Source organism: Zea mays, chromosome 5, assembly GCF_902167145.1.
Source record: "Zea mays cultivar B73 chromosome 5, Zm-B73-REFERENCE-NAM-5.0, whole genome shotgun sequence".
Classification (NCBI taxonomy): domain Eukaryota; kingdom Viridiplantae; phylum Streptophyta; class Magnoliopsida; order Poales; family Poaceae; genus Zea; species Zea mays.
In genome coordinates this window covers 61,267,541-61,279,756 of record NC_050100.1, presented here as the reverse complement: position 1 = coordinate 61,279,756, position 12,216 = coordinate 61,267,541, and the positions used below count along the sequence as shown (strand labels likewise).

Genomic DNA, 12,216 nt, shown 5'->3' with positions numbered 1-12,216 from the left:
ATCTCTGTGTTTGATCTCTTGTGGTATTGTGTTTTGCTGAGACTCCTTTCTAGCCACTTGGCAATCATTGTGCTAACACTTAACAAGTTTTTGTGGCTATAAGTTTAAGTTTTTACAGGATCACCTATTCACCCCCCCCCTCTAGGTGCTCTCACCAGCTCTCCCATCATTTCTGGAAGAAGCTGCCCCTACTTTCATCTCGACTGTGTTTTCAACCTGCAACACAGTAGACAAATGGAAATAGAAACCAGTAGATACCAAGTAACAAAAATAAGGTAAATTTCAGCTGCAAATGACCAAAGGAAAGATCAGTCCATCACTCCATCTCACCAACTAAACTGTCCCTAGACTAAAACATACTCCTCCGTCCTAGAACATAAGGACTTCTAAGAACTCATCTATGCAATCTTCTTAAAATCAGCCATTTTGTGCCATGGATTAACCCAAGATGGCCAGAAATTAAACCAACAGGAGCTAGCCTCTATTTAAGAAAGGGGCACATAGACTTCTTCATTGCTGCTTAATTTGTCCAAAAATTTGAAGTCCTTATATTCTAGGATGGAGGGAGTATCCATCAAATATTTTACTCCAAAAACATAATTGGTCCAAATAAACCTCTTCTCAAAGGCCCCTTAGTTTAACTGTTGTGCTGATCCAATTCAGTTTTCAGAGTACGTTGACATGTTTCGTGTACCTAGTCGACACAGGACTACATAAAACAGCAAAGAAGCCTTCGTTCAGTATGAACATGATGTAATCTCATTAGATGTTATGTTACCCACCAGGATTTTGGGGCAAGGGCAAGGGCAAGGGCTGTCATTTGGACCTTCCATAACCAGTGAGTAAAAAAGATCATGCATGCAATTTTCAGAAATTCTCTGAACCCACAAAAGGAGGGAGAAGAGAGGGTTTCAAAAAGATTAAAAGATAACAGCAGATAGTTGAATCTCCTATGTAAGCAAAGAAACCATTCCACGCACCAATGGCACATTTTGTGATTCAATATCTGTGTTCACGCCATTGAAATTCCTAGCCAATGGAATAACATGCTCACCCACTTTGCACCCTTGATCTCTCTGGACAAAAAGAAAAAAATATATATTAAAGCAAATCATGCTTTCAATGCCAGTCTTTGTAGCAACAATTCAACAGCAGTTACACAAATATTGTGATTGTTTTCACTAATTAGATAAAGCATCGTATTAAAGCTAGAAAAATCATCGACAATCATAATTCAAGATCCTGATTTTCTTTTCATGAGCAAAGGAAATCATGAGAGTATGAAACTGAAATCCTTCAGAAAACTTAAGGAATAAAATAACTCCAGTTCTCCAGATGCATATGTGGAATCTTTACCTTTTTGTACAATAATCATTCCAGAGGGATCTAAACCATCTATATTCTCTTCTTCCTGTTGTAACTTGAACCTTTTCCAGCTTCCCAAAAAGTCAATCACACGGCATCAGTTGCGTCACGACGACGTCCACGGCCGTGGGATCCTCGGCCGGTACTGGCCCGTGCATCCACCATGTCGCGCGAGGGGGAATCCCTGCCGGAGCACAAATAGAGAAAGATGGCGACGTACGGCCCCGTCCCCCTCCGTCCCCGCCTGCAGCGACCTCCCGGCTGCCGTATCCTCCTTCGCCGACGCGTTCGTGGACTTTGCCGTGTCCGGCATCTTCTTCCCGACCTTCCCGTTCTCCTCCTCGCTCCCTCCTCGCCCGAAGACTCCAACCACCTTCCTCCCTTCCCCATCCCGGCTCGTCGCCATCGGAGACCTCCACGGGGACCTGCCCAAGTCCCTCTCCGCGCTCCGCCTCGCCGGCCTCGTGCCCCCGTCTTGCACCCCGACTCCCCCTCCGCCTCCTCCTCATGGGCCGCGGGGCCCACCCTCGCCGTCCAGCTCGGCGACATCCTCGACCGCGGCGGCGACGAGCTCCGCCTCCTATACCTACTCCGCCGCCTCTTCCTCTCTGCCGAGACACGCGGAGGCGCGTTCCTCCCCATCCTCGGCAACCACGAGGTCATGAACGTCTCCGGCGACTTCCGCTTCGCCATGCCGCAGGGTTTCCACGACAGGGCGGGGGGGAGGGTGCTGGCGTGCGTGGGATTCGCGGCGTGGGCTGCTGAGGCGGGCGTCGCGGGAGCGGCGGATTGCTGGCGCACGGACGTTGCGGGAGCTGGCGCGTGCGGGAGCGGCGGGTTGCTGGCGCGCGGGCGTTGCGGGAGCGGGGGCAGTCTACACTGCCCCCTTAATAGTTAGTAGAGATAACAATAAGGGAGCACTACAGCTAGAGACACAATACAACTACAAACCTTGCTTGGCAAGGGCTTGTTGAACACACTTTTTGGCGCAAAACGTCCTCGCGGACGGTCCAGCCCCGAGGCCGGATGGTCCGCGGTTCGGACGCTCTACGATGGTGGCACGAACGGTCCACGCGTGCGCAGAATCAGTTAGGGTTCCGAGTTTCTCGCAGGATTTGTTGGCTAAAACCGCGGGATTAGCTCAGGAAACGACTTGTAGCGGATTCAGATCTCCTTTTTATATGGATGAAGGGCTACGGCCGATTGAACCCCATAATCGATCAAATTAAATCTATTTATCAGTTTTATCTTTTCGTTCTTTCAATTCATGGGAGTAGGAGTAATTTAGCCTTAGGATTAGATCTAGTTTAGTCTTCCACAACAATCTCTACTCGGCTCTACGCCGATTAGAGGAGCACCGGGCGGCCTGCCGACCCGGAGCAACCCTTGGAACTCTCCCGGGGCAAGTTCTAGAGTTCTTCAAGGAGAAAAAGATCCTCTACGTTATCGTGGATCGGTTGGCCCCAGACGCGGACCGTCCGTAAGTGTGCAGAGAAGGAGCCGCTCTTGCGCCAGATCGTGGACCGTCCGACTCTGTGCCAGCGGACCATCGTGCCTTCGCAGAGAGCCCCACGAGACGGTACGTTCCCGTGTTTGACATCCGGATTGGTGCCAACAGAGCTCTTGTGGTTCAGTATTAATGTAATTTCTAGGATCACATGCTCTTTTGTTTGCCCAGTTGTTAGCTAGCATCACCTGCATTAGCAGAAACGATGGAGATCGAGAAGCCAATAGAGATATCCAGAACGCAACTGACAGCTAGCTTTTCCAGTAGCTGAGCACAGGGAAACTAGTGTTTTGAGATGTGAAGACTGTCAGTGACCAGCTGATGGGCCCAGATGCGGGAACCTGAGAAAGCCCATGGCTGACGATGTTGTCGTCGGTCGATCGTTCCTGCAACCCGGACAACGGACATGCAGAAAGCCCGCAGGGGGCCCAGATATTTTTTTGTTTATAATTCCAGGTAGCGCAAGACTGAAGTCTGAAGCTCTAAAGCAAGCAAGCGAGGCGAGCAAGGAGGCACCTTGAGCTTGCGGATTAGGATTAGCTCCGGGAAAAGGAAGCTGGGGAAGAGAGCAAGGAATGAATGGAGCGAGATACCAAACCCTTGCCTCCCCCAACCTTACCATACTTCCCTCTCTGCTTTGCACCCATGCCACTCCAGTATTAATCCCTTCCAGTTCCACCCGGGCATCGCCGGCACGGCGGCGCCGGAGCGAGCAGCAATGGACGGGAGCGCAGAGCCAGCCCACGGCGCCCCTCATGCCGCTGCCTCTCCGACAGGCGGCGAGGTGGCGCAGCACGGCCACGGGTACAAGAGGCGGCACGGCGTGCAGCGGATCCGGCAGGAGGAGCGGAGCTGGAGCTCCGGCCTGGTGTGGCTTCTGGTGATCCTGTGCACGGTGCTGACCATCGGCGTGATCGTGACGGGCGCCACCGTGTTCGCCGTGTACCTGCTGTACAAGCCCACGACGCCGTACCTGCTGGTCTCGTCCGCGCGGCTGGAGACGCTGGCGTACGACCAGTCGGGCACCATCCGCGACCTGCAGCTGGCGCTGACGGTGCTGGCGGAGAACTCCAACTCGCGCACCGACGCCACCTTCTCCCGCGTCAACCTCGCCGTGGGCTTCCGCGGCGCCGAGGTGGCGCTGCTCCGCGCGGGCACCTTCGCTGTGCCGCGCCGCAGCTCCTTCCCGCTCCGCTACCAGGTCGTGTCGGCGGGGCGCCAGCTCAGCCCCGAGGGGATGGAGTACATGGCCGGCGCGCTCCGGGCGGGCGTCGTCCCGCTCGACCTCTTCGGCAAGGCGCGCACCACCTGGAAGGTCGGCATCTTCGCCTCGCTCCAGTTCTGGACGCGCATCTCCTGCCGCTTCCTCTTCTTCTACCCCGGCAATGGCACCGCCATGCCCATCGACTGCCGCTCCAGGTCGCCGTAGCGTCCTCCTGGCAGCCAGGCAGGCGTCACCCATTGTTCACCTGCTCTGTCTCTGCCTGCAGTCTCCTCTGCAGCTACGCGTTTGTTCTGTCATTCATTTGTTCATTCCCTCAGGCTCAGCAACACAATTTGACACATGCGCCATTCTTGTACAGACCAAAAATAATAATAATACTGGTACGGTACAGTGCATAGATCGACAGATACTCCTACTGTGCAGGAACACTAACAACAACAACAATTGTTGAATTAGTTCACTTCGGTGCCATCGACTTGTGAATTGTGATGAAAGAAGATGTATAACAAATTTCTTGAGCATTGCTGATTTATCAAATCCCGACTTCCCGAGAGGATCATGTTTTCTTGACGCGGGGAAATTAGCTTGGGCTTCACGTAGTTGGCGTGGGGCCGGCCTTTTATGGACAACATATCGAATGCCATGGGCCGATCCATAAAGCCCAATATTGACAACCCAGCAACTCGAGCGAGTGGACTCCTGAATCCTGAACGGTCAACCAACCAACCAACCAATCGGAAACACTCACACAGACACGACACGAGCGGACGACGGGACGAGCCGTCGTGTTCCGGCGCGGGTGTGTGGCGGCAGGAATTCGCGGGAGGAATGGCTGGCCGGCGGGAGCCCAGATCACCCTCAATCATGCTTCGACCAGGCCAAAGAAGACGGAATTATCTCCGTCGCCATCCACCACTCACAACCGGACCGGGGGCTGATGAGATGAACGGGAACGGGTGCCCCTCGCCTCCGCCGACGTGGACTCGCTGCCTGCCCCGCAAGGCCGCGACGAACGAGGACGACGACGAGACCCGTCGCCGTCGGTGTTCGCGCCCGACCGCACGGTGCACCGAACGTGGCGCTCCACTTGTCGCGCTCTCCGGACTCCGTCGCCGGGCGGGCGCCGCCTACTTAACCGCCCCGGCCGCGAGCGGGGTCGGGAGAAGACGGTTCGAGTCCGTTCTAGAATCTAGACACGGCAATGAAGCCCAGGCCTCTCGGTTGCGGTTGCGGTTGCGTCCCGGCGGCGGTAGGGTGCGTCGGCTGGGCATGGAGGCCGACTCCGAGGCCGCGCGGGGGAGGGAGGGCAGCAGGGGTGTCGCCCAAGTGCTCGCACTCGGCGGCGGCGGCGGGAGCGGTACAGTCGGAGGACCGCCGCCGCGAGGTGCTGTACCGCCCGGTGGAGCTGCCCGGGACGGGGTACGGGTCTGAGCTGGAGGCGCGGATCGAGAAGGTCATCTACGCCTGCCGCTTCATGACCTTCTTCGGCATTTGTGGCTTGCTCCTCGGCTCTGTCCCATGCTTCCTCAAGGTGCTCGCTCGCTTCATTGACTGATTCGCGGATCATTCCGGCTCCCCCCCACTCCCCACTAATTTGTGAACTGGAGCTTTGGATCCTGCAGGGATGCGTTTTCGTGATGGATGCCTTCGTCGAGTACTACCGGCACGGCGCAGGGAAGGTCATCCTCCTGCTGGTGGAAGCCATTGGTAACCAAATCCGCTCACCTGACGCTTGTTCCATTCCTCAAATAATCACTGTCATGCCGCTGCTAACCGCTGTAATCTTTAAATCTATGCCACGATGTACAATTGACTGCGATATCATCTCTGCATGCTCAAACCTGTCTTAACAATGGCAATGCGCCTGATGGCTTTCTGCTGTGCATGGCCTGTTTCACCTCCAGAGATGTTTCTCATTGCAACGGTCACGTTTGTCTTGGGGACGGGCTTGTACGAGCTCTTCATCAGTAACATGGACTCCTTTTACGGGTCCAACCTCTTCGGCCTGTTCAGCCTTCCGGTTGGTTCACATGCACATCCCAATCAGTCAGTGATACTCCTGAGGCAGCAAAGGATCGCGGTTTCTTGACATCTCTGACTCTGTCTGCAGGAACGGCCCAAGTGGGTTGAAATCAAGTCGGTGAATGATCTCAAGACAAAGCTGGGCCATGTCATTGTCATGGTTCTGCTGGTTGGCATCTTCGAGAAGAGCAAGAGGGTGACCATCACATCCTGTGCTGACCTCTTGTGCTTTGCTGGATCGATTTTCCTGTCTTCAGTTTGCCTCTACCTGCTTTCCAAGCTCCATACCACCAAGGGAGGCAGCCAGGCCTGAGATGAGAGTGTTTGTATGTAAGTGATATGTCTGTTCTGTTGCTGTGCAACGCCTGCCTCCGGTTCTGTTCGTGTAGTAAATAATTAGGCAGTGGGGAGGTACCGATTTCCCATGTACTCATGTTCATGTATGGCTAGGGAGTTTCAGTTAGGCACAACCACACTACATTGAGTATCATCCTGTATGTGTAGCTCGATGTAATGCAATCAATAACTGATATTCTCTTTGAGTAAGCTTATTTTCAGTTTTGTTTTAAGTATGGGTGTTTTTGAAGAGACCTTCACTACATAAAGGAAAAAAAGACTGGTTGATTGGAAAGAACTGCACATATTGATGTCTTCTGATCTGTTTTATGAACATATTTGAAGCAAACAACCATATATTTCCCTTTTTCTCATCCCCATATTTGGTGATATGGAGATGTCCATACAACACCCCTCTTTGGTAGGCTGTTATTGTTATTTGAGCATGTGCGCCAGTTAAACCTTGTCAATATGGCAGCCATATGGATACTACATTTGATGAATGGAGGTTCCTTGTCTGATGTATCACATGAGGTTTATTTCTTGTGCTACAGCTATTTTGTGAATGAACTGAAACACATAATCTTAGTGCATATGTAACCATTGTCATGTATTAATGATAAATTTGTGACTTGATGTATTGAAGACAACATTATGATGCATTTCTGCACTGATGTTCTTACAGTAAATAAGATCAAGGAACCTATATTGTGTACCATGTAATATCATTTTTAACAGTTTGATGAGGAAGTACTACTACTATTACAATTGATGCTTCAGTTCTACGACTTCTTTCAAACCAAGCGTCCGCACATATCTTGAGGTATGTTTCTGATCTTAAGTGCTTATTTACAACTTCTCTCACCATTCAATATTTTGATATTTTCTAGTTGGATGCACCAATGCATTCTTGAATACCACGTGGCACCTTTGTCTAACATGGCTTCGTATTTAGCATCTGCCTTTCCCTCAAAAAGGAAAATCATTAAGCAACAAAAATGCTGTGGCAGAATGATGAAAACTTCATGCTTTATGACCTTTGGTCAAGTTTACAACTCTTTTTTTTTCTTGGGGTTATTGAATGAACGACATGAATAAATGCAGGTACGTTGTATAGTGCTTGGGCCACGAAGGATGATGGAACCTCAAATAAATTATAATGATGAGTTCTAACCAACCAATGGGAGGCAATGTTCCAAAACAAAAAAAGACCTTGAAGTGCCCTTTCCAAATCAAAATCAAAGTTCCAGGAATCCTTGAAAAAAATGTTCTCCCACAGGGACGGGACAGTTTTTGGTGGCGCAGTTCCCTGCATATATTTGTTTGCTTTTTTTTTCTTTTCTTTTTTGCTTTGAACATTAGCTGCTACATACTCTTTTTCCATATGCAGTGAGGAGCAACAAAACTAGAAGCCCCAACTTGCTTTGGGTTCCTCCGCCCATTGTCTTGTCCTGGTAAGCTCTGTTAGGTCATGGCCTCGCGAATTTTATTGGAGCATGAAAGGTACTGCATTTAGATATTTCAAGTTTCAAACTTGCATTCTTAATCTGTCTTCAACGATACATTTAGTCCTTATCCTTATCAACTTTGTGCTGCTAATTTGTGGCGGTGACATTTGCTAATCTTAGTACAATTTTATTGGCGGGTTCGAAGGGGCCTCCTCGCATTTACGGGAAAAAAAAAGTTTATCTCATTTGGAAGCCTCCGGCACTGGATCTGCCCTTTGGTACAAGTTTATCGGCATGAAAGTGTTACACCTGTATATTTCCATCTGCAGCTTGCATAGGTGATAGGTGTATGCTTCTTTTGCATACTTAAACGAAACTTCCATGACATATTTAGCTCTACGCTCTTGCAAGTTGGTGCAGCCAAAATGAACCATGGGGTGTTACTGCTAATTTTTAATACAAGTGGTTCAGCTAGTGTGGCGAGCATATGTTTCAGTAGAATAACTGAATACCATGATTAGCAGATTATCCAAACTGTGTCCTCAGTCCTTGGTAACCGTTCTTTGGTAACTTTTTTAGAACTGCTAGTTTGGTTGATTGATTGATGTTGGCACACAAAACTGTAAAAGAATTTACACCAAAACTGACCTCTGTCAGGATGTGAGTCGGTTCACCCATACTAGAGGCATATTCCAGTGGTATTTGTTCTATATATTACAAAAATCACTGTATGCAGAGGACAGTCGAGGGTTAGATATGTTTTTAGAGCTCGTTTGCTAGAGCTCCACTCCATGATTCTCTAGCTTCGAGAACTGATTCTCTAATAGAGTGATTCCGAGTGATTCTGTACGGGAAGTGAATCTATTTGGCGAAAACCGTTTGACAAATAGGCTGTGAACTGATTCCTGAGGGCTTAGAGAGTGGAGAGCAGGTTGAAAGTGGTGGGAAGCAGGTTTTTTGGCTCTTACTTTGTAGTACAAAATAGAGACTAGATTCACCCGACTCCCACCATAGAGCAGTTTAGATTTTTATCGTTTGGCTCCTGCCAGCAGTTTAGATTTTTATCGTTTGGCTCGGCAGGAGTGATTCAGACCAGGAGCGAAGCTGTGAGAGCTCTGTCAAACGCCCCCTAGATTCACTCTACTCCCACCATGGAGCAGTTTAGATTTTCATCGTTTGGTCCAGCAGGAGTGATTCTCGCTAGGAGCGGAGCTGTGGGAGCTCTGCCAAACGCCCCCTCAGAGTAAAACTGATTAGGAAAAGGTGTTCCCTTTAGCATATGATTTTTGTTAAGGAAGAAACTACTGATACTTCCAGACGCTAAACAATTGGCTGGCGGTTGCTGTGGTCCTCCCGTTACTCATCTGCTTTTGAAGCACACCTTTTTGAAGTAAATCCCGCTTGTATAAAGAAGGGAGCTGGCTCAAGAAGTGGTGAGCCAGTCCTAGCTGTGAGCCTGCAACGAACTTGTCTACCGAGTTCTCACCATATCACACCACCCTCATCCCACTCCAAACTAGCTAGCAACAACTAGCATTTCCCCCGTGCAAACTCCATGGCCATTCTGTCGAGAACTGTCGTTGTGTTCATGTTGCTTCTCAGCACCGTCTTCTTCTTCGTGCAGCTCGCCGCGCCAGCTCATGCCAGGAAGCTGGGAACGAGCAGGGCGCCTGTCAGCGGCGTGCGTCCTCCATGCACCCCAAGGACTGCTCCGCAGGAGGCTGCTGCTACTGCTACCCAGACCGAGTCTACCACTCCAGGACACAGCCCCAGCATTGGCCACAACACTCCCCCGAACTGAAACGCTAGATCAGTCATCTGTGATCTGTACTGTACCTCAAGCTTGTGTGGCGTTCCCTTGAAATTCGTACGGTTTGTTTAAACTTTGACAGGCGTTTGCCATGGAGGGCAACCTGAGTTCACCTGAGCGTGCATGCTTCCATGCTTTGTTTTTCCGCTTTTGCGTGGAAGACTTGCTGAACATGAGGAGGTGTAGCTGGGCTCTTTTGTAAGTTGTTACTGCTCGATGCTGTAAACTTGAGGAGGTGTATGTAACCTGACCTTGTCCAACGTTTTCCTGCCACGATGAAGTAGCTCTGCTTGTATGTCATTACTTTTACTTTCCCGTTCTTTTTTTATTTGTCGCGGTTTAATTTAAAAATGAAGATAAATATTCGAGAGCAGAGTTATTATGTACGTGTGTGTGCAGTTTGATCCACCTTCGTATATCCTTCGTTTGAATAGAAAACAAATTTGGTGCCATTCAAAACAGGAAAACACCTAGAATAATTACAGTTCTGTTCACGAATACTAATTAGCTTGTCCTAAGTTTCATTTAAAAAAAAACAGTCATGCGTTTTGGATCGCAGGGAGTACCATGAACAAGAATGCAAAAACAATAGCTCAAGGTCATCATAGTTACAAAATAAAGATGTGCATAAAAGAGCTTGGTGATTATGAATGGATGGTTCGATCGGATCCGAGTGATTGATTATTAGTTTATCACCTTAGCTAACAAATTGTGTTACCTATATATTTAGTTTTTTTAGATATATACCATTATGAAAATCAAGTATTCTAAAGATGTCATTATAAATTTATAATCGTTAATACCCTGTGATGCTATTATTCGATCATAAAAGTTGGTCTGGACCATTATCTATGTTCGCACATACAGGACTCATATTTAGAATACTAGATTTTCATGACATATATTTTAAAAAAAACTTACATGACAACGCTATTTGTCACCCAGCCTAGGTGGTGACCACTCACCCTAGAATGACTTAACAAATTTTCATTAATTACTAAGCCATTTCAGGGTTGGTGACCACCATCTAGCTAGGGTGACTAATAACGCATATACACACACCCAAATATGCAATGTGTGTATATATACCAAGACAGCTGGCAGTCTGGGAGACACACACCACCACTACACTAAACACTACACACCAGTACCATTTGGTCTCGGTTTACAAAAAAAAAGCACCGTCCTAGGTTAGCACTTGCGCTAATCATGCACTTCAACGCATCTCCTTTCTCAGAAAGCAAACCTAGCTGTTTCTAAAAATTGACCAGCAGCACGTAGTGACTGAGAAAGATACTTCCGAATTAAGGCATGTGGGAGCTGCGATAGGTTATTTCTAACACATCTCCTTGGTTGTTTAGTGTTTTTCTTGGTTGATAGGAATCTGCGTTAAGTGTGTTCAGCCATGTAATAACAGAAACTGAAACAAATAAGGTAACAGCTTTCGTACGACAAAGTCATTGAAATATATAGTGTTGTTCTACAAGCTCTGGTGATGGTGATGTATGGCGATGACCACCTTAATAAGTTATGAGAATGCATATGCTACTGGGCTTAATTAGTGGATTTAATTAGGGCAATTTGGTTTGGTGTATAGCTTATGTTCTGACAGATGAGCACTGCATGCATTGTCAGATGAGGAGGAATAATTACATTAGTCTGCAGTAATAAACCTGTAACTATTTCTCGTAAGGGTTTGTTTGGGTGCTCTAGTATTTAACCCAATACACATGGTTTGATATGAATTATGGTATAAATTAAACATAGCCTAAATGTACCATGTATGTGGTCGTTTTACCCGTTAACCGCAATCAGCAACGGCGTATCTTCTTCAGCATCACTATGCCGCAGCTGTTGGCGTGAGTGACAATCTGCGGCCAAATCGACAAAAAAACAAACAGCCAGTAGAGCATCTGCAGGTACACACAGCTCACTCAGCATCCCAGCCCTAATGCCGCAGTGCATCTCCTTTTCAACTAAAGAAAACCTCGTGGTTTCCAAAACTTGACCAGCAGCTACTGGTGCTAGGCAATGCTGTTTCCCAGATGTAGGATGCAGCTAGCTAAGCGATGATGTTTTATATTGCCCGGCAGCAATTGTGTGAAGTAAGTAATCACCATTATCAGTTTGCATTAGGCAGTATAGTAGTACAAGCTTAGTGTGGCAAAACAGTACCGCTTTAGTCTGTACTGGCTTCTACGGTGGCAAAACAGTACTGGCTTGGCTTTAATCTGTACCGGCTTCTACTACTTCTACAGCGTTTTGGTCTCTATAGATTATAGCTACAGAAGTCTAAACAGCTGGCTTTAATCCAAAGCGAACAGCCCAGCTAACTAGATTGGTGTTTTTAGTACAGGCTTAATGTGTAAAGCTGCTTTAGTTCTGCTGAATGCATATGTGTCAGTGCATGCTATTAGCTGCTGAACTAGCGTTGCATATATATAGGCCATAGCAGTTCATCAGGTACATGCTGTCAAATATTCTTCTCCGTTTTAAAATAAAT

The 12,216-nt window shown here is 48.2% G+C and overlaps 2 protein-coding genes across 2 annotated transcripts; both read left to right on the top strand.

Annotated features, from left to right (window-relative positions):
- The first annotated feature begins 3,342 nt into the window (after positions 1-3,342).
- Positions 3,343-4,627, top strand: LOC103626434 (late embryogenesis abundant protein). The gene has a single exon (XM_008646842.3). The coding sequence runs from the start codon at positions 3,591-3,593 to the stop codon at positions 4,299-4,301; it is 711 nt and encodes a 236-aa protein (XP_008645064.1). The 5' UTR covers positions 3,343-3,590; the 3' UTR covers positions 4,302-4,627.
- Positions 4,628-5,260: 633 nt separating this feature from the next.
- On the top strand, positions 5,261-6,670 carry LOC100285378 (uncharacterized). Its single transcript, NM_001158271.1, is given in 4 exon segments — positions 5,261-5,628; positions 5,720-5,804; positions 6,002-6,117; positions 6,208-6,670. Coding segments are annotated over 4 exon segments (756 nt in total). The 5' UTR covers positions 5,261-5,298; the 3' UTR covers positions 6,433-6,670.
- Positions 6,671-12,216: the final 5,546 nt, after the last annotated feature.

Bases quoted from the DNA above. Each gene is read 5' to 3' on its own strand.
- LOC103626434 (XM_008646842.3), top strand. From the start codon at position 3,591: ATGGACGGGAGCGCAGAGCCAGCCCACGGCGCCCCTCATGCCGCTGCC.